At 38.3% G+C, this 20,925-nt stretch overlaps 4 protein-coding genes across 9 annotated transcripts; 1 reads left to right on the plus strand and 3 right to left on the minus strand.

Annotated features, from left to right (window-relative positions):
- Window positions 1–1,490: 1,490 nt before the first annotated feature.
- On the plus strand, window positions 1,491–8,431 carry LOC127245771 (delta-1-pyrroline-5-carboxylate synthase-like). Of its 3 annotated transcripts, XM_051266801.1 has the most exons (21): window positions 1,493–1,695; window positions 2,779–2,850; window positions 2,965–3,068; window positions 3,278–3,380; window positions 3,536–3,697; window positions 4,058–4,335; window positions 5,060–5,207; window positions 5,294–5,458; window positions 5,569–5,646; window positions 5,881–5,970; window positions 6,168–6,254; window positions 6,327–6,413; window positions 6,513–6,609; window positions 6,712–6,815; window positions 6,905–6,980; window positions 7,208–7,358; window positions 7,537–7,605; window positions 7,702–7,768; window positions 7,856–7,926; window positions 8,000–8,115; window positions 8,363–8,431. In XM_051266801.1, exons 1-20 carry the CDS (start codon window positions 1,645–1,647, stop codon window positions 8,079–8,081), a joined length of 2,142 nt encoding a protein of 713 aa, XP_051122758.1. In that variant the 5' UTR covers window positions 1,493–1,644; the 3' UTR covers window positions 8,082–8,115; window positions 8,363–8,431. The 3 variants fall into 3 exon arrangements, 2 of the variants coding, with proteins under 2 accessions (XP_051122758.1, XP_051122757.1); XM_051266800.1 differs by lacking the exon at window positions 8,363–8,431 and having other exon boundaries at window positions 8,000–8,313; XR_007837484.1 differs by lacking the exons at window positions 7,208–7,358; window positions 8,000–8,115; window positions 8,363–8,431 and having other exon boundaries at window positions 1,491–1,695.
- LOC127245773 (uncharacterized protein At2g39795, mitochondrial-like) lies at window positions 8,334–10,278 on the minus strand. Its single transcript, XM_051266807.1, has 3 exons — window positions 9,899–10,278; window positions 8,731–9,074; window positions 8,334–8,647 (listed from the first exon to the last, which is right to left on the minus strand). The coding sequence occupies exons 1-3, from the start codon at window positions 10,166–10,168 to the stop codon at window positions 8,488–8,490; spliced, it is 774 nt and encodes a 257-aa protein (XP_051122764.1). The 5' UTR covers window positions 10,169–10,278; the 3' UTR covers window positions 8,334–8,487.
- A 195-nt stretch (window positions 10,279–10,473) lies between these two features.
- On the minus strand, window positions 10,474–14,647 carry LOC127245772 (mannose-1-phosphate guanylyltransferase 1-like). Of its 4 annotated transcripts, none has more exons than XM_051266803.1 (6): window positions 14,424–14,647; window positions 12,847–12,992; window positions 12,362–12,424; window positions 12,045–12,284; window positions 11,233–11,900; window positions 10,474–10,621 (listed from the first exon to the last, which is right to left on the minus strand). In XM_051266803.1, exons 2-6 carry the CDS (start codon window positions 12,955–12,957, stop codon window positions 10,588–10,590), a joined length of 1,116 nt encoding a protein of 371 aa, XP_051122760.1. In that variant the 5' UTR covers window positions 12,958–12,992; window positions 14,424–14,647; the 3' UTR covers window positions 10,474–10,587. The 4 variants fall into 4 exon arrangements, with proteins under 4 accessions (XP_051122760.1, XP_051122761.1, XP_051122762.1 ...); XM_051266804.1 differs by lacking the exon at window positions 14,424–14,647 and adding an exon at window positions 13,149–13,278; XM_051266805.1 differs by having other exon boundaries at window positions 10,535–10,646.
- A 1,251-nt stretch (window positions 14,648–15,898) lies between these two features.
- Window positions 15,899–20,644, minus strand: LOC127245890 (ultraviolet-B receptor UVR8). The gene is made up of 11 exons (XM_051267033.1): window positions 20,287–20,644; window positions 19,502–19,575; window positions 19,329–19,413; window positions 18,884–19,015; window positions 18,567–18,800; window positions 18,232–18,468; window positions 18,041–18,084; window positions 17,135–17,317; window positions 16,805–16,895; window positions 16,518–16,561; window positions 15,899–16,410 (listed from the first exon to the last, which is right to left on the minus strand). Exons 1-11 carry the CDS (start codon window positions 20,480–20,482, stop codon window positions 16,288–16,290), a joined length of 1,443 nt encoding a protein of 480 aa, XP_051122990.1. The 5' UTR covers window positions 20,483–20,644; the 3' UTR covers window positions 15,899–16,287.
- Between the last annotated feature and the right edge of the window lie 281 nt (window positions 20,645–20,925).

Consider the following 20,925-nt stretch of genomic DNA (forward strand, 5'->3'; position numbering starts at 1 on the left):
TTGGGGTTTACTCTGCATCCTATTAACGTCAAAACTGCGGCGATTGTAAGGGGTATATCGACCTGGTTGACTCTCACGACCGCGACCACGTCCACGGCCTCTACCACGTCCTCGACCTCATTCAGAAAATGTCACATTCGCTTTAGGGAACGGATTGGAACCAGTGGGCGGGGACTGATGATTTTTCATTAATAACTCATTATTTTGCTCAGCTAATAAAAGACATGCAATGAGCTGTGAGTACTTTTGAAATTTTTCTCACGATACTGCTGTTGCAGCACAACATTCGAAACATGAAAGGTAGAGAGAGTCTTCTCCAATTTATCATTCTCAGTAACATTTTCTCCGCAGAGTTTCAACTGAGATGTAATCTAATGGATAGCAGAGTTATACTCTGTAACAGTTTTAAAATCTTGCAACCGCAGGTTAAGCCAATCATGTCGGGCTTTGGGGAGAGTGATATATTTCAAGTGCCCAAATCTCTCCCTCAATTCATTCCACAAATCTAGTGGATCCTTCACCGTCAAATATTCAGACTGTAGAGGAATGTCCAAATGATGACGGATGAAAATAATAGCCTTAGCCCGATCTTGGCTTGTAGCCGCATTTTCACTGGCAATTGTATGAACAAGGCCCATAGAAACCATATGCATTTCTACATCCAGGGACCAAGTCAGAAAATTATTGCCGGTGAGAGAAAGAGGTTTAAAAGAAAATTTTGCAAGATTTTCCATAGTTTAGAAAATAGATAATATAGATAGTATAAAAATAAAACTTACCAAAAATATAATATGCAAGAGCCTTCGTGCTGATAACGTGTTATATAATAAATAATATAAGTAAGTTGGTAAGTTTTGTAATAATAATAATAATATAATAAGTATAATATGTGTATATGTGTCCGGGTGTGTGTGGGTTTATATTGTGTGTGGGTTTATAGATATATATATGTATATGAATATATAGGTATAGAGAAAGAGGATAATTAATGCAAAGAGAGAGAGTGTGTTGAATGAATTGTGTGTTCATTTTATAATAAGGACATACATATATATATATATAGGCGAAGTACATAATCATAAAACATCCATATCCTGTCGACGACGGGGTGGTTGTGTGGTGTATAACTTCCTAGATATATTCAGCTGTCCTTGATTTTGGCACATGACAAAAGGTGGGCTTAACCAATCATGCCAACAGGAATCGATTTTTGAATATGCCAAACGCGGCCTTAATTTCCGACACAGTACCGTGGCGCGTGTGCCAACTGTAGCGGTGCAATTCAACGACCCATCAAATCCCGGTACCCGGCCCGGCCCACATTAGGTTAGCCACTGCCGGATGAATACGTGGCTCGATTTGAACCGGGCCCGCCACCTCTATCCATCCACGTGTCATCCATCCATTGCCTGAGGCGGATACAATACAAAATTGATACTTTTATATGTGTATTGTGCCTGTACACTGCATTGGCGTCGGCCCATGTGAAAAATCTCCCTATAAATACCAAAGAGGACGGCCTCGTTCACGTGTCGCCCCATATCGAACCTTTTCCCTTTCTGCCCACAGATAATCGCTCTCTTTCTCTCTCAGGTCTCCGCGGTTTCGTCTTTGATTCGCGGACAAAAGGAGTTCGCCGTGGCTATGGATTCCACTCGAGCATTTGTCAAGGATGTCAGGCGTGTTGTCATCAAGGTCGCTGCCTTTTAGTTTCTGCCTTTTTTTTTTTCTTTTTTTTTTTTTAATTTAATTTTCATTTCTGGCTGTGTCTTGTTTTTGGTTTCGTGGCGTTGATTTATGTCGTTGGAGTGTATGCGTGTGGTCTCGGTTTGATTTTCCGATTTTGAGTCCGCATTTTCGTATGTTAGCCGAGCAGTGTTGGAGAATCATAGAATGATAGTACGACCGTTCGTCGTTACTTACGTATATTGAGTGCGTGGATGCGTGTGTACTGTGTAGTATGTTCTCTTTTCCGCATCCGCTTAATCTACGCTTTGTAAAGCATTTATACGAGAAGATGTAGTTCTCTATGTATTTTTTTTTTTTTTTTTTTTTTTATGGTCCGGTGAAAATCTAGTTATGCTTTATGCTTGTAATCGAAACTGTTCGAATGTTGAACTTAGCTGATTTACGATTATGGTTCTACTCGTTCTAGTAGCAAAGAGAGACCTCGCTTCGAGACTGGATCTTACATAACTAACCAGTGACATGATTATAGTAGTCTCTCGAGTCCCACCTTTACACAATCAATCGAGTTCTTTTTTTTTTTTTTTGAAGGGATCGAGGGATGGTGTTATTGAGAAGAGAAACTGATTTGGAGAATTGGAAGTTGTAATACTGATAAAACTTCAAACAAATATCTGTCACTTATGTCATACACAAGACTCTCCAACTTCAAGATATATGCCTCTTTAAAATTTAATTAAAAGCTCTCGTATATATAAGACCATCCAACCCTTATTTGGATGTTCATGACAGTTGATTATTAATGTGAAAGCACTTCAGCACTTGTGGTGAAAGCTCAATGGTGAATAGATTGATTTTCTGCTTGGTGCTGTAGTGTAGGACCCGACAAGGAATTCACGGATACTGGAATAAATTCAGTGGTCCTGATTTCAAACAATTTCCCCGAAATTTGGATTTCTCTTTTTTTTTATTTGTCTTTTTTTGAGATTTTTTATACCATTGCTACAATGTCAATTTTCACGGACTCACGGGGGCCTATTCCTTTGAAATCCTTGTACTTATGTTTGCGATATTTCATCTCTGTTTATTCAGGTTGGTACTGCTGTTGTCACTCGAGCTGATGGGAGATTAGCAGTTGGAAGGATTGGAACGCTATGTGAGCAGGTTATTGGACCTTTATGATTTCTTTTTTTTTTTTTTTTTTTTTTTTGCATAAGTGGATAATGCATCCATGAACATCTTTAACCGTGTACACTGATTATGTTACCTGAATTGCAGATTCAAGAACTGAATTCAAGGGGTTTTGAGGTTGTTTTGGTGACATCAGGGGCAGTTGGTGTCGGTCGGCAACGGCTTAGATACAGGAAACTCATCAACAGCAGGTTTTTAGAAATCTCTGCACACTTTACATGGAAGAAGAGTGATGATATACCAAATAAGATACATGCCAGGAGTCTTGTTTTATAATGTCTGCTGTATCTTGTAGCCAAGTTTTAGTTTCTCACTATTACAACCTCGGACATCCCTCGAGAGACGTTACTATCAAATTGATGTCAGCGTTCAGTGAATAATGGGCTCTGACTTTTTGCAGTTTTTCTGACCTTCAAAAACCCCAGAATGAACTTGATGGGAAAGCTTGTGCCGCTGTTGGGCAAAATGGTCTCATGGCTTTGTATGATACCCTGTTCAGCCAGGTGCACAATTTTAACTTGATTATGATCTCCGCGGAAGATACATTTCTTCGAAATATATACCTGCTCTTGCTTTGTTCTTGTTTAGAAAAATATATTCCATTATTTTATTCTGTTGCACATGTAAAATCTCAATAACTTGTCTGTTCACTTGACAGCTGGATGTGACTTCTGCACAACTTCTAGTTACTGACAATGATTTCAAAGAACCAGCTTTTAGGAGGCAACTCACGGAGACTGTGAACTCTTTGTTGTCTCTGAAAGTCGTTCCTATGTTTAATGAGAATGATGCAATGAGTACCAGAAAAGCCCCTTATGAGGTGAGTTTACTCACTTATTCACTCTAGAAGAATTACAAATGGGCCCGGTAAATGTTCTATGTTCAACACCTCTTCTCCACTTGCACACAAATCCTCCTACATGGTCATTACAATTTATTGTGGTTAGCTTGCAAATGATTTTTGTGTGACATTTTCCTTGTTCTTTATATCAAGGTGAAACATATGGCAAGCTGATTTCCTTCATATTCATTGACTTTTATCTATTGAGTGCCTGTTTGTGTGTGTCGGGCGTAGGATTCTTGTTTCATTTCATTAGGCTTGTGAACTTTCCTTTACTTATCTCAATCATATAATGACCAAAATGCAGTTTTTGCTAATTTCTCAAAATGGCATCTGTAGGACTCGTCTGGAATATTCTGGGATAATGACAGCTTAGCTGGTCTACTGGCGCTGGAGCTAAAAGCTGATGTTCTCATCTTGTTGAGTGATGTAGATGGCCTTTATAGTGGTCCACCAAGTGATCCACAATCCGAACTAATTCATACTTACATTAAAGAAAAATATGAAGGGGCGATAACTTTTGGAGACAAGTCGAGGGTGGGAAGGGGTGGCATGACTGCTAAAGTAAAATCTGCAGTTTATGCTGCTGATGCTGGTGTCCCTGTTATCATAACCAGGTAAATCAGCTCGATATTAAACTTTATTTTTCCAACTTGTGTGTCATATTAATATGTATAAAAATCATACACAAGACTGCTTGCCGCCTGTAAACGTTTCTTTCAGGACAATAATATGTTTTCATTTTGTGTATAGTGCATGACATTAAAATCAAAGGAAATAGATTAATGTTGTAGTAAAATCCTTAGAAGTGCTAAGGATTGAGTATTGTAGGTTCTACCAATTAAGCACCCCAGAAGTTAAAATCCTTTAACGGTAACAATACACAAGCATGACAAGAACACTATGATAAAGGATCATCTTGAAAAGGTTGCCCATTTGGATCAGTTAAATATTTGATGTAGCATTTTGTTGATTATCAAGAATATCTCTAATTAAAGCTTGCAGACATAGACTGTTGATAATCTGTACAAAGTTTTTTATGCTTGAATTGAATCCTTCCTGGTATAATCTATAGTCACGCACCATGAAGAAAGACAATGCATTTCCTTTCCATAACTAAGTCTAGTGTTGAAGATTGTCTGGTTTTGCTGTTAGCCTCGACTGATGTTTTAGGAATGGTATTTCAACTATACATTTATAAACCCCACAACAAAAACAAGTGAATTTTTAAAGATAAGACATAATTTTTGTTCTTGATTTTATCTATTGTATGAATTATTTCTTTTGCTTCTCACATCTTTACCTCACTTTATCCACCCATCTGCCCATTTGCGGTTGAAGTGGTTTTGCAGTTGACAATATCATACAAGTTCTAAATGGTAAGGTAATTGGCACTCTATTTCACCAAGATGCTAGTAGTTGGGTCTCGAAAATGGATGATGCACGTGAAATGGCAATAGCAGCTAGGGAAAGTTCAAGGCGGCTACAGGTATTAAATGGGAGGTTTTTTTTTTGGCTTGTCTAGGAAAAACACCAGAAATGCAATTATAGGCATGCTAATGTTTTGCTTTGCAGGCTATGTCTTCACGAGAAAGGAGTAAAATCTTGCTCGATCTAGCTGATGCTTTGGAAGCACATGAGAAGCTGATAGTTGCTGAAAATGAAGCTGATGTTGAGGATGCGCAGCAAGCTGGATACGATAAATCTTTGGTATCTAGACTGGCCTTGAAATCTGGTAAGGTAAGATGCTGATGCCAAAACATGTGTGCTCTTCTAAGATAAATAGTGCTACGGAATGTTGCTATGATGCTTTTCCACAGATTGATACAATATTTCATTTCTTTTAATAGATTTCAAGTCTTTCAAATTCTATCCGAGTTCTTGCAAACATGGAGGAGCCGGTTGGTCGAGTTTTGAAGAGAACAGAGGTAAGAGAAGATACCACTAGGCTCTCTGTGTGGTAAAATCTCATGATTATGTGAATAAGTAGCTAATGTTTGGGAATAAAAAGAGGCAGAAAGATCAAAGTTTTAGTTTCCAAATACTGATTATTTTTACACTTCAAACCCTTTCCTAAGATTAAGGAGAGCAAGTGCCCTGATTTTACTTACCCAGGCTGCATAATTGTCATACTTGGAAATCTTATAATAATGTTACTGCAGCTTTCCGAAGGACTTGTGTTGGAGAAGACATCGTCTCCCTTAGGTGTCCTCTTGGTCATATTTGAATCTCGGCCTGATGCGCTAGTTCAGGTAAATCATATGTGTCAGGCTTTGATTTGGAGGGCTGTTGCCCCTTCGATTAAATGTATCCTTTTTCTTTATCTTTCGACAAAGTCGTACCTTCTTAACTTATATCAGATAATAGCATGCATTCATGCTAATGCTAATGCAAAACTAATTAATAGATTTTGAGTTTTTTTTATTTCATGTCTTTCATTGATAAACAGATAGCTTCATTAGCAATACGGAGTGGAAATGGGCTGCTGTTAAAAGGGGGGAAGGAAGCGAGACGATCAAATGCAATCCTGCACAAGGTTTAACATAGTGATCAATTTTTTAAAAGACTAACCAAACTTGTTTTTAGTTGACCCTTTTTCTTGTATTAGGTTATTACTTCTGCCATTCCGAAAAGCGTTGGACCTCGGCTAATTGGGCTGGTGACTTCCAGGGATGAAATCCCTGAATTGCTCAAGGTAAGCTTGAAATACTCCTGCATTTGCCCATAAAACCTTGTCTACTTTTAGCCTAAAAACAATGAATTAGTGCTGAATATGTCTCTGTTTCTGGCAAAGTTGGATGATGTAATTGACCTTGTCATTCCAAGAGGCAGCAACAAACTTGTTACTCAAATAAAGACTTCAACAAAGATTCCTGTCCTTGGTCATGCTGGTGGAGCTATTTTCTCACTCTGCTTGACAATGCATATGTATCATGTGACCAATATATATATATATACATACATGAATGTAAAGCACTGTTCTTTCTTTCCAGATGGTATCTGTCATGTTTATGTAGACAAGTCCGCGAGTAGGGATATGACGAAGCAGATTGTTTTGGATGCGAAAACAGACTATCCCGCTGCCTGCAATGCCATGGTTAGTTCAATTCAGCGAACATATATATATATATTTGCGATACATGTATATATAATTTACTGTCTAATACAAATTTGCCTCTCTGTAAGGAAACACTGCTTGTTCACAAGGATTTGGTTCAGGATGGCTGCCTAAACGAACTTATCTCGGAGCTTCAATCCCGAGGTTAGATTTTAGAATTCAAGAGCTATTGTTATTTCCAACTCTCCTCTATTATTCTCTGGTTCTCTCTCTCTCAAACTTGTGTACAAGGATTTTGGGAGACAATGTAGTTGTTATTGGTGTGAGTAAAAATCAGATGAGAAAGCAAGGCAGTGGTTGGTTTGGTTTGGTGGAGAAAAATTGAAGAAAAGTGTTGAAATGGTGTGTGTGCGGATGATGTTTTGTTTCAGGTGTTTCGATATACGGCGGACCTCGAGCTAGCTCTTCGCTAAAACTTCCGGAGGCGAATTCATTGCACCATGAATATGGTTCTCTTGCTTGCACTGTTGAGATTGTGGATGGCATAAATGATGCCATCGATCATATACACCAGCATGGAAGGCATGGACTCCAGAATTAAATTAAATTCTACTATAATAAAAATAAATATAAGATGCTCTTCTTTGTCTCACGCTCCTGCATATCTTGTATAGCTCTTCCTGTTCGTACCGTACGCGATGCGATAATACAACACATGTAGTAACTAACATTCATTGTCTTCTTCCCTTTTCTATGGCAGCGGACATACTGACTGTATTATAACGGAAGATCAGGAAGCTGCGGAAGTCTTTTTACGCAACGTCGACAGGTATGCTATGCTAATAATGCTGCTGCTGTTTGTAGCATTACAACTTGGTTTTTAAAACAAGTTAACTAACAACAAATCATGAATGGTGATTTCCAGTGCTGCTGTATTTCACAATGCCAGTACAAGGTTCAGCGATGGTTTCCGCTTTGGACTAGGCGCAGAGGTATTAATTCTTCATCGAATTTTCGTGTAAACTGGTTTTTGATCCAGTGCTGCAAGTGAGACCCCAACTTGTTCACTTCATCAACAGGTTGGCATAAGCACAAGTCGCATCCACGCCCGTGGCCCTGTAGGTGTCGAAGGACTTCTTACAACCCGTTGGTTCGTAACGTAACATCTCTAATCCCATCTTCCTACGATCTATTCTTCATCTTCTCAACCAAAACTGATGCAGGATTGCAAGAGGAAGCGGTCATGTGGTGAACGGCGACCAAGGCATCGCGTACACTCACAAGAACTTGAGCCTCGCCGCTTGATGCCCACACCAAGTGGCTTCCTTGCCATTGCCTGGTATGATCTTATTCACTGCGATTTATGCTTTTATACTATTATGGAGCAGTATATATATACTCCATTTCTGCCCTGTCCAATTCCCATACCTATATTTCGACCGCGAACAAAAAGAATATCCATTGTCGACGACAATAGGGCTGCCATTTAATCGTACTTTCCTATTGCCTAATATCATTATCAGATACAATATCCTTATCCTCTGTACTGTAACCCTGTGTTTAAAATAGCTTTATTGCTGTGTTAGTATTCGCAGACCAAATGCAGCTTAACACCATTCCTACCAAGTAGAAATATCGGAATGTTTGAACCTCAATTTAATTGTAGCAGCTGATGAAACCAAAAATTGTACTCCGATCCGGAAAAGCCTTCCTAAGACTCGACAAATTTCTCGAGTTTTTTCAACCATGCAATATACTCTCTGCTGTCTTTATCCACCATGTACCCGTGCAAGAAGTTCGTTACGCTCGGCTTGATCCCTCGTATCTCCAGATATTTATGGAAAGCCTTCTGCAAATTCTCGTCCAAATCCCTGCAAGATAAAAAAGAGTTTTTTGTTTAAGTACAGAAGCACAATTTGTTGGATCATCAAGAAAAAGATTGAATAAAACTCACGCAAAGTCGGGTCCTTCGTAAGCTATCTGATCCTCGGAGTTTTTGGGGTCCTTGACCGTTAAGCTGTCGATGGTGATCTCATCAGGGTATGCAGTGCAACTAAATTCCAAATAGGGTCCTCCATTTTTCGAGACTTTTACCACCAGCGGTATGCTCGATTGATTTCCCCTCCCTTCTCCTTCCACGTCATTTCCATCATCATCCTGCTCCTCTCCTGTGACAAGATCGGGCATGAAAACTTCGGCCGTTACGGTTTCGCCTTCAAGTTCTCTGGTCAGCGTTATCGCCTGCTGCCCTGGATTGTCTTCAATTTGGAAAGGGAAACCCTTTGGAACCTCCTCAACCTATCGATCAATTGAAATTAGAAATTTGATCAGTACATGTAGCAGAGCCAATGCATCGAGGAAACAAGATGTTGGAATGAAGATTACACACAAACGCTCTGTTCTTATAACAAATAATTTTCGACATGCTTCATTGTTAATATTAGAAGAAAAAATATATATAATCTATATGCATATATTCACACAAACTATACAATATATATTCTCTATCAACTCAAAAAACAAAAATCAATAATTTAATACAAATGATTAATTTTCTTATTTTATCATTTTCTCATAACTAATATATAAACACCTCGGATTAGAAACAGAAAACAGACCCGTCCAAAATTAAGGAGTGCCAAAAGCTTTTAGCAAACACTAAAAGCAGCATACAAGGTGTTTGTGGATTCCAAATTCCAAGTAGACTGAATGTAATCAAAGGTGATAATCTTAACTCTTAAGCATCGTAAATACGCACATTTGGATTCATGTGGTTTAAATAACTTTTGCACAGAGCTCAGCATATTGATTCAAGTGAATTGTATGAGAAATCACAGGTAACTAACTATTTTATTGGAGGTCTCCATAAGTTTTGTTTAGATTATGCGACAGCAATATTGGATTAGGAAATTCCACTCAGAATTCCTATATTGGGACTGAAGATTCAAAATCAATGTAAATCATTTATGTACAAACCATTGAAACTTGATAGAAATTTCTAGATATCGCAAAAAGCCTTTATTAGAAAAAAATCTAGGTGTTCATCAAAGTACGAAGCAGAGATTACGACGAGTAACCGAGCGAAACTATCCATAATTTGAAAAACAAAAATCGAATCAAACCTCTTCTCCGTCCTGAGAATCTTCAGCGAACTTTATCTCGGACTCGATCACTCTGAGTAGTGCGCCGTCGGAGCTCGGCTTTGATGAATAGTGATGGATAAACGAAGGAAATGACCTCGTGAAGGTATTTGGTGAGCTGTGATTGACGGCGGTTAGAATCGGCGAGCTCTGGTGAAGATGCGTGCATCTGTGACTTCCTCCGGTGGAAATCCGGAGAATCAGAGGTGCAATACGCGAAGCAGATCTGCGAACCACGCTAGTCAGAGCCATGGAAAGAGAAGGACGGTTGGAGGTTGTGTCGTGAAAAATGCAATCAGGAATGAACTGCGGAGGCAGGGCAGAAGGGTTTAGGGTTTTGCAGATTCCTTGGAAGGATAAAATTGTCTTTTTGCCTCCACGGGGAACCGCTTATGTGTTGGGCCGGGCATTCGGGTCGGATTGGTCAACTTGGCTAGGCAAGTGGGTAGGTTTTATATTTATTGGGCCACACTGTTTCGGTCTCTCGTGGGTTAGGATAAGTTATATTGGGCCAATTTGGGTGGACTTATTTTGGATTGGGCCTTGTCTGTGGGATGGACATTATTTATTACTGGGTTGAATAGTGGGCCAGATTAATTTGGGTAAATCGGTTTTTATTATTGGGCCGGATTGCATTTATTACTGGGCCGAGCTATAATGGTCTGGGCTCCTTATGCGCTTGTCCGGCTCAGGGCAGGTATTGAGCTATTATATTCCGAGTACGGGTTCTCTTAATAATAAGAAATAAATAACAAAATACATAAATTCTTATTACATCATTCATTTGCCAGTATTTATTTTTAAAAAAATATCACATCAAATACAATATTTCTCACACAAAACATCAAATCAAATACTAATTTTTACTTTTTCCAAATTTTCAAAAACCTTCAAAAAAATCTCTATCTAAACAAACCCATAATTAGGGGTGAAATAATTACACAATAAAAAAATTCATTTGTCACACCTTACCGGACATATATTGAATTTCAAAAAAAACAAATCTAACAACAACAAAAAACTCCTCACTACAAATAAGCTTTTTATTCCCATATACATTTTAACAAATCAAATCACTCAATTTTCACACACACACACACACACACACACTATATAACCTTAACCACACATACAACAACACACAACGATAAAAGTATTTTACAGTTAAGAGTAGAAATCAAAAACCCAAAAAAAAAATAAAATAAAAATAAAAATAAATCAAAGGATACCAAAAAACAACACAAAACATAGAACCAAAAAGAAAAAAAGGAAAAAAAAAAAAACCAAATATAAGAACAACCAAAAAGAAATCTTACATGACAATCTCCGGGTTCAAGATGCTGTTCTTGATCTCCTTGTGAGGCAGCACCACCCCGCCGTTGCTGTAAACCTCGTCGCCGACGTGCACGTCTTCCCCGAGTATCGTCATATTCTCGACCCGAGCCCACTGCCCGACAGTCGAGTGCCACCCGATAATGCTGCTCGAAATGCAAGCGTGTTTCTTGATCCGTACACCTCGCATCACCGTGCAGTGCGACAGCCTCACGCCGGATTCGATCACACACCCGGGGCCAATTGCAACGTCCGGCCCGATCAAGCACCCGTCCCCGATTTTCGCGCTCTCGTCGACCAAGACATTCCCGATTACATTCGCCCCCGACGCGAGTTTCGGAGACAACTGCTTTCTTAAGGAGTCAAGGTAGAGCCTCAGCCCCGAGATGTAGTCCCTTGGCTGCCCGATGTCCATCCAAAACCCGGGCAGCACCATTGCGTACAGTTTCTTCTCCGCCGCGATTTTCGGGAACACCTCCTTCTCGATCGAGGTGGGGCGGAGCTCGATAAGGTCGAGAACCGATGGGTTTAGCAAATATATTCCCGCATTGATCTTGTTGCCGACGAATAACTTCGGCTTCTCGACAAACCTCTCGACCTGCCCGCTCGATTCATCCATAACCACGACACCGTACTTCGAAGGCTCGTCGACCTACAATATCAAATATGAAAAATAAATTTCTTTTCTCATATACAGCAAAAATACGATAAATCTTTAATCCGAAATCCGAGATACGATTTACGTTGTTCGGAATAAATCCCGGCAGGAAATAAAAGAAACTCTTCTCGCCCTTACCTTGGTTACCATTATAGAAGCCTCGCCTCCGTGAGATTTGTGAAATTGAATCATTTCTTTCAGCGGGTATTCGCTTATAACGTCACTGTTAAGAACAAAAAATGGGTCGCCAGATTTGTCTACTAGTTTGTCCCGAGCTAGAGCAAGGGGACCTGCAGTTCCGAGAGGCTCAGTTTCTTGTGAACAAGTAATCTTTATTCCGAGCTTCGCCTCAAAGTCTTTCAAAAAGTTCAGCATTACCTATAACGAACTGGTATCGGTTATAATCCACAGAATAACCCAAAGTCTCAAAATTGTGAGCAATATCGGCAGTTTACCTCCGGCTGATAATTGATGGCAAGGACGACTTCAGTCACTCCAATGGCTTTAAGCGCTTCTATCTGATTTAAAATCAGAATTGTGTTTAACATTAATATGGTATGCTCGGGAAAGAAGGAGAAACAATTCGAAAAAACAAGAACTGAAATTTAAGTTTATGGTGCAGGGTTGATACTTTTTTAAAAGTTTAAAACATAACTTTAACCTGAAGTTGGAGATGATTAGAGACAATTTGAAAATTAGATCCTCGACAGAATTAAGCCGCGAAAGCGTCGGATTAATATGGGTAGTAAAAAAACAAGCCACTAATAGAAACTTTTGCAGAATTGTCCGTATAATGAAATTTTAAGCAAGGAAAAGTTTCAGATCCATGCCTAAAATTGATCAATGATTAGAGCACACAAAGAGGATAATCCAACCATAGCGAGCACAGTTAAAAAATGATACCATTCAAAAATCGAAGAACAAGCACTAAATATTATACCTGATGCAAAATCATGGGCTTGTTTGCAAAATCAACGAGTGGTTTCGGCACGCTTAATGTCAGTGGCCTCAACCTAGTACCAAATCCTCCAACAAGAATTAGCGCCTTCATCTTCTCCCGAAACTCTTTCCTTCTATCTAGGCAATCTGAAAAGAGAAAGAACTATAGAATCAAATCTTTTGGCTATCTATTTATTCTTGAAAAAGGAAAATACATGAAGATAAAGAAATTCTCTAGATTGACATATGTAATGTAATCATGCTTGAAGAGGCACTCTCATCAGGGTTGTTGGATCTCCTTACCTTTTTTTGCTAAGATCGACACGAGTACAACATGCAGAGGTGAGCAAGATATACATCGCTATAGCTTGAGTAAGAAAGGGAAAGAGCATTTAAAGCCGTAGTTGAGGGTAGCCGATATCTTTAGATGCGTCATCCAATAAATAAAGTCGCTAAATAGTCCGGGGAATCGGTCCAAAAGGTTTAGATAAAATAGAAAGTTTTCCAGCTTCGGACAGGCTGGAATATTGTATTAGATTGAAAATGTGACGGCATTTGTAAATAATGCAGTTGCTGAATTTTGCATTTGTAGAACTTTTGAGTTACTTTTTCTTCAACTGATATTCTATTAGGATCAGAAAACAATGCTGGGACTATAGTAGATTAAATGATAAAACCAACATTATCAGAAATCTAATGCTTTTAACTTAATCACAAATCAATGTCACAGAGATGATCCTCAGATGTTCATCCAAGCCAACATTTAACCAATCTTGGCATTGGTCGGTTTTCCAGGCATGGAAATACAAATTTCGATTGTGTTCTCATTCTCATTCTCATTATCACACAATACAATCTACACATAAATACATATGTATCTATATATATATATGTATATATATTATGTCCAAAAGCATAGTTTCAAACAATTATCTTCCATTAAAAATATTTTAATCCAAAAACATCTCAAAAACACACAAAAATAATATAAAGTACAAAGTATACACGCCGGTTATTGCTGATGACTTGAATAGAAATGGCCAAGCATAGAACCACAACAGGAACAAATAAACAGGATGCAAGCTAGAATGGACAATGGAAAATGACCCTTTGAACATCAATTACCAAACAGGATCAACATCCTGTCTTTGATTTGCAGAACAGGACTGCCAAAACTATATCAGAAGCTCTATTTTAAACACTAATTTGAAGCTTCCATTGTTAATCCAAATTTGATAATCCAATTACGCCGTAATTCATGAGAAGAAATGTGAAAATCTGAAAGAACTTCTAACAATCTATGCAATGCGACGCAGAATTGAACTCAGCAAGATGATTATTGCGCTTTAACCATTCAGTCACATAATTAACCAACAAAATTCCCAATCCTCCAAGTCTAAGCAAGGAATAATCCATACAACAACAGAGAAGCAGATAAATCTCGATTGCGGAGACCATTAAGGAACAACCACATCCACATTACGAGATTACAATACATTGTTCCCGCAGATCAACGGTAAACGAGAATTGCAACAGAAACAAATGAATTAAACTCGGGAAATGAGGGAGAAATCAAACCTCGTTCACACCAGATCCAGAATCCGCAGGCTGAGCCAAAAAATTGTTTCCGCAATTAATCTCCCTCCGCGCACAACAAACTCCAACGGTTGGTGGCGTAGTCACTCGTCAAAGTTCCTCCCTCTCTCTCTCCCTCTCTCTCTCTCTCTCTCTCTCTCTCTCTCTCTCCGTATATGCGCCGTGTCGGTGGAGGGCGACTGTGTTGACGGAACAACGAAGCTTTCGTAGGGATGGATATATTTATTACGTACAGCTGTATATATCTATCTGTGCATCAATATCTATACATTTTATTTATTTCATTTTCAAATATACTACGCCATGTATTATTTTAATCTTTTTTCAATTAATTTGCAATGTTTTCAATTTTTCATGTTATTATTTCTGTTCAATATAAATTATTTATTTTTTATTTTCGTTTTTTTCATATTATTTATTTTTAAATATTGTTAAAATTGATGCTTTGGGTCATACACTTTTTGGCCAGGCCGTTGTGAGAATATATACATGTTAACCCCTTAAGACAAACATTGATTACTCATTCATTATCATTGTCTGTGCACTGATGTGATTTTTTTAATAATAGAAATTAGAGTGCAGGTGTTCTTTACTCTTGCTAACAATTTGTGTATTAAATTATTTTTTAGTTATTAACAAATATTTTAAATTTTATAATTTATAATTTTTTAATTTTAATTAAATTTTAGTTATTTACTCCCATATCTACAATAATATAAAAAAATTAATGAAACGAAGAGAGTATTATTCGGAAGACTTGAATATAATTCATTCGGATCAAAATCTATTATCTAGCTCCTAATTTACAATTTTTTTTTTCTCAATGATTTTATACTTTGAAAACTTTTTTTTTTACTCTCAATTATAGTTAAAAAAAAAAAAAAAAAAAAACTGGAAAAAATACTAAAATAATCTAAAAAAAAATAATTACTATTTTATTCTCAAAACTAAAATTAAACAAACCGAACTTAAAAAATATGTACACTCACACACGGATATATGCATCTTGAATCATCATTTATTTTGCTAAAACTTTGTAAGAGAAGTCTCCATTTTTTACTCTATTTGATATTTTTTCTACACTAAAATTTATAGATTATTGGCTAGATTTATGTTTCAATATTTTTTATTATTTCGTTGCTCCAACCTGAATTGTTGTGTTCTGCTATATTTCAGCGTGAATCATCCTTGATTTTTTAAATTTTTTTAAAATAAATTTGTTATATGATGATATTTTGAATAATTTTCATTATAACTAAAGCAATAGTGAGAGAAGAAAATAAGCTGCTTGAAAATATTGGAAAAATCAATCTGATCACATTAGAATCGGACATATAATTTATTTATCAAAAGAAAAAAATAAAAAATTGTGTATATTGTATAATATTTTTTTTAAAAAATTAGAAACATAATGCTAACCCTGGATTTGCCATGTAGCTTTAAAAAAAAAAAAGGTGTTGAAATAGAATGGCACTGTAATAATCAACAATCAGTACACACAGAAACTTGCTATACGCAGTTTAACCCCAAACCAACACACAGAGCAATGACCAACAACATCAAGAATGTACACTGCTAAAAATGGCCCCTCAATGCCTAAACTTTTACTTAGAGACCCAAACACTCACACAACCTTTCATATGATCTGATCACTAAAGAATAATAATAATAACTGCACCCATCTGTGCGTATGTATTTCTATATGAATATGAAGATGAGGATGAGGATGATGATGATGATGATGAGCTGAGTAGAGGGCCTCAATAAATAGTAGTCACTGCTAACCTAACAAAATTGTGTCCCGGCAACAAGAACATCGATGATAGGTTGTGTTCATTACTTCAATTCAACTCGGTGATTCCGCCAGCAGCAGCGTGTGCCACCACCCGCACGCCACGTTTTTTGCTGTGTATCCCTCCATCGTCACCTGAGAGGGGATGTTCCGGTCGATCACATCGCCCAACCCCAGCTGGTTCATCCGGGAAAAAGACGAGTTAGAAAAGAATCAGCCATTTACGAGTAAATTTTTAGTCGAGGCCGGATTGTTTTTATTAATTTAAGGTGCTCGGAGTGTACCTGCCCGTATTTGTTCCATCCCCAGCAGAATGTTTTTCCGTCCTCTTCAAGAAAATACAAGAGTAGAAGCATTAAGTTCGTGCAAAAAAACCCTTTGTTATGATCTATATTATACAGAATGAATATCTCATCTACATTATTCAAGAAATCTGTTAGCATGCCTCAATGGACAGGTAATATTTTACTTTCTACGATTTGGCAGAATTGCAAATGCAGCAAAGATAATGAAGCTTGAAAACAACCAAAATTTGGCACACAATTTCTGTTTAACACAAAGTTGGCTGCACCTGTGACAACTGCACTGTGTCGAGCTCCACACGATACAATTTTGGCATGTGTGTTTTCCAAACTGGGAGCTTCTAGAAGTCGAGGTAGAGTCTGTATCAAATAAGTTTTCAGTCACAATTTTACTCAAAATTTCTGTATCAAATTCTAACCTTCCATAGTAAGGCAAGTTTAAGCAGAATATATGGTTAAGCACAGAACAAATTACAGCCACAAAACACGAGTCTTTTTCATCACATGTGGTCGTGCACCAAATGGTTCGGTTATGATAGTTGAGAAGATCCGATAAGTTATACAAATTTTGATTGACCACATATAAGTTTGGCACATACCTCAGCTTGATCAGCGCCAGTCCCTAACTGGCCAAACTGGTTGCCCCCAAATGCGTAAACATCACCATCTGCCGAAATACAGATGGTGTGCCAAAGCCCGGCTGCGATGCCATCTATCCTGATGCCAAGTAAGGAAGATACACAAGTAGGACTTAGCTCGTCGTCTGTACTTCCTTGACCACACTACATCAAATAGTAGAAACAAAACATTTTATCACATACAAGTGCCGATGTAGTCGATTACATTAACAAATATAACGACAGGATATATTAAAACCCGCACAAGAATATGAGTGGAGAAAAACCTTGCTTCAATAAAAGAACTTCATACATGCAAGTCTCATCAACATACAGACTCATACATATATCTGACATGACATATGAAGTAGTTTATACTATTTGACACTAAATTTGTGGTGAAGGGCAATTTACAGGTAAACTTTAACTATCATAATAATGCCACGAATTTAAGAGGCTGCTGGTTAAGTTGGTACAACTAACAATCCCAAACCTTATGTCAATTTATTCTTGAACTTATTTTGAATTGATAAAGTTAGGCCTTCACGCCATTTGATCTTATTCTTTATGATGAAAGATTGTGTTCCCAAGGAACTTACAATCGAGCATTTAAGTAGATTTTAATTTCATATATTTCTTAAGCTAGACATTGTGAAATAAATACTCTTATGATTTGTATGCATAATAATACACACTAAAATCAAGAAATCAGAAAATTAGCTCTAATAAAATTGTTTGATACTATTCTTTAGGTCGATTCTAATTTCAAATTTTCTTAAGCAAGGCATCATAAAAATACTCATTGAACCTTCAGATGTAATGTGCGTGTGTGTACACTAAAATCAAGAAGCCAGGTGATCAGTACCAATAAAATCAAGAGATGCTCACCTGTCCATACAACCCCCAACCAAAGGTGAGTAGGGCACCGGCATCTGATAAAACAAAATTTGAGGCAACAATATCAATACATCAACTGTCTTACATGTGAAAGAAATTCTAAAAAGTGCATATGTATTCGACACAAAATAAATGAAGTTGAATCATAGATCAGTAATCACACTGACTTGTATGCAACATACCTGTAACCACTGCACTATGTCTGCCGCCACATGCAATAGCCTTAACATAACTTCCAGGAACTCTGAAGGCCTGACCCTCTGAAGCCATGTTTCCACGAGAAAGGCCCATAGCGTGATCCTTGTTGAAAAATGATTCAATACAGGGCACAGGATGAGGTGAGGATACCATTCTAATCCGCGATCCCAGACCGAGCTGCCCCTCGCCTCCATATCCCCAACCCCACACCTGTCCTACATCTGTAACTTTGGCAAAAAAAGGAAAAAGAAGCAAGATAGCAGCTCTGCTGCTCGTGAAGTACGAGATTGATATTAAACAAAGAAATACAAATAATTACCTGACAATGCTAATGTGTGTCGACCACCAGCAGCAACGGCGGCAATCCTTATGCCTGGATTGAGTGATACCAAACAAGGGAATGCAGAAAGAGCTTCATCACCGGATGCTGAGCCTTCAGCTGCCTGTTTAGCAGGCGATAGTCGCCTTCTCTTAGAATTTTCATCAGACCCTCTACTATCACTGCCGGACACAGACCCTCCACTTGATCGTGAACCATGGGAACGAGGACTCACTGCAAAAGAGATACTCTTCAATTGTAAGTCAGTGTAACTTGGACAGGAGATTCGGAAATCTGCCAAATCAGAGATCAATTACCTTGTTCATTCAACAACATGCTTTGCTTCTCAAAAGTATCCTTATCTATGCTTAAGCCTGACGAAGGGTCTGTAAAAACCTTTCCAGAAGGAACGCATTCTTTCCACCCCCACGTATAAACTTCCCCACCAGCTGCATTTAACCATGGTAACTCAAGTCAGTTGATAAATGGTAGAGAGATTCAAAATGCAAGAAGAACTATATATGTAGCTCATGCACACGCAATGCTTCATCTGACTCTCAATACAAGTACTTCAGCTTCCCTCCACAAATGGGAGATATCCAAAACTACTGCATTCGTTATCGTCATGGTCATCAACACTAACATCCAATCATTTGAATCACTTAACCAGGAGAGGCCTACTTTGCTTTAATTTATAGAGTGAAGCAGAGCACTGAAGCTAAAGCCTAACATTAATTTATCGAATGGATATCTGAAGAGCACCTGTTACAGCAATGCAGTGTGCCCAACCTGCAGCACCCTTCACTATCATGGCATCTGCAGGAAGTGGAAAAGGCTCTGGCATTTCCTTAATAACATCAGCAAAAAAAGGCAGGTTATAGCACATGAAATTGACAAAGATGCTGAAAATAAGAAACTAGCAACTCTTTCATTACCCCGTGTTTCCCACAAGTCACATAACTTTGACCCAAGTCATCCGTGGATCCCCATGTAATGAGCTTCCCAGAATCTGTCCACAACAATCTAGGAATTAAGAGTACTAATACAAGAAATTCAAAAGTATGGGCACTTGCAATAAATAGAGAATGAACTCAAAATTGAAAACTGCAGTTAAGTATCTATGCTTTCCATCATCAATGTGAGAAATTGTTGTTACAAACCTTTAAAATGAAATTTTAATATATATATATATATATTTTAAAAAGGGTCAGATCCAAGTCTCTTGTCGTTCCAAATTCAAACCTAGTCAACCCACTTCCTCGGACATTCTCAAAATTTCATCGAGAACCAGTCTTTTTGGAATCCAAAAAAAAAAAAAAAACATTGAAAATTGAACCCACGTTATCTTTTAAAAAAAAAAAACATTGAAAATTGAACTTAGATATATCCCAGAACCAACATCCCCCTAATATAAACATAGAATTTTTTTTACTCATCCTGAGAGAAAGACGTGAATCTAGGGCAAAAATTGCAGCTGAAGCAAAGTGAAAGAGCACCAGAGTATACATCTTGCAGAAATGCACACGCATACATGTTTTTCAGGTGAACTACTGGAAATACTAAACTGATTAGCTCGGAACAATTCACTAAATCAGCTGAAAATAGAAGGCCAGCAATTCCAACGCTACCCAAGAGACACATTAATCAATCCATCAGTTGTCACTCGAATCCAATGCCGACTCTCCAACCACGCAAGTTAGTCAAAGGGGAAAAAAATTACCGGAAATTGCCATGGCGAAACCGCAGCCGCCGCCGCAAACATCCTTCCAAGGATTTCCTCCGTTGGGTGGTCGCACCACCACGGGCGACAAAATAGGCGTCCTCTGCGGCAACGCCCCCGGTAAATACCCCCACATGAACACCAATTTCTCCACCATTTTCACACCTTCTTGACCTCCTTCCCCATCGACATTCATTCCGATTAATTTTTCGACAAACAATTTCCGCTCCTCACACAAATCAACCAAAATCTCGAACCAGATAACACCTCAAATTGTAGAGCAAAAAATTCCAAGAGCAGCAGCGCGATAGTTCGTTCTATGGCTTTCCTTTGGAGCAGTGACGGAAAGTGCCCTAAAGCCATAAAAAGGGGCGTATCAAATTTCGGGCGAGCACAGGCGCCACATCGGATCCTACCCTGGCCCACAGTCCACGTGTCAAATTATGAGCCGCTAGATACCTCAACGATTCTCCGCCAGAAGTTACAAGAAGTTTCTGGAAGGCCCGTAAGAATTTCCCGCCTCCCAAACACAACCACGCCCGATGCGTCTCCGCTGAGATCACGCCACGTGTCCACACACTTCCCATCGACTCAATCATTTTCCCATCCACGTGTCACACGCATGTTGGCGATATTTCT

Source organism: Andrographis paniculata, unplaced genomic scaffold, assembly GCF_009805555.1.
Source record: "Andrographis paniculata isolate CXL003 unplaced genomic scaffold, ASM980555v1 Contig25END, whole genome shotgun sequence".
Classification (NCBI taxonomy): domain Eukaryota; kingdom Viridiplantae; phylum Streptophyta; class Magnoliopsida; order Lamiales; family Acanthaceae; genus Andrographis; species Andrographis paniculata.

Coding starts and splice junctions, on each gene's coding strand:
- LOC127245773 (XM_051266807.1), bottom strand. CDS start 10,168: ATGGCTCTGACTAGCGTGGTTCGCAGATCTGCTTCGCGTATTGCACCT. Junction 9,075..9,898: donor ATTCTCAGGACGGAGAAGAG/GTTTGATTCGAT, acceptor ATTGATCGATAG/GTTGAGGAGGTTCCAAAGGG. Junction 8,648..8,730: donor TACGAAGGACCCGACTTTGC/GTGAGTTTTATT, acceptor TTTATCTTGCAG/GGATTTGGACGAGAATTTGC.
- LOC127245890 (XM_051267033.1), bottom strand. CDS start 20,482: ATGAATGTCGATGGGGAAGGAGGTCAAGAAGGTGTGAAAATGGTGGAG. Junction 18,085..18,231: donor ACATAGTGCAGTGGTTACAG/GTATGTTGCATA, acceptor TTGTTTTATCAG/ATGCCGGTGCCCTACTCACC. Junction 17,318..18,040: donor GTTGGGGGTTGTATGGACAG/GTGAGCATCTCT, acceptor TATTTGATGTAG/TGTGGTCAAGGAAGTACAGA.
- LOC127245772 (XM_051266803.1), bottom strand. CDS start 12,957: ATGAAGGCGCTAATTCTTGTTGGAGGATTTGGTACTAGGTTGAGGCCA. Junction 12,285..12,361: donor CCATCAATTATCAGCCGGAG/GTAAACTGCCGA, acceptor AGTTCGTTATAG/GTAATGCTGAACTTTTTGAA. Junction 11,901..12,044: donor CTTCTATAATGGTAACCAAG/GTAAGGGCGAGA, acceptor TTGATATTGTAG/GTCGACGAGCCTTCGAAGTA.
- LOC127245771 (XM_051266801.1), top strand. CDS start 1,645: ATGGATTCCACTCGAGCATTTGTCAAGGATGTCAGGCGTGTTGTCATC. Junction 3,381..3,535: donor ATGATACCCTGTTCAGCCAG/GTGCACAATTTT, acceptor TTCACTTGACAG/CTGGATGTGACTTCTGCACA. Junction 5,647..5,880: donor GAGTTTTGAAGAGAACAGAG/GTAAGAGAAGAT, acceptor ATGTTACTGCAG/CTTTCCGAAGGACTTGTGTT.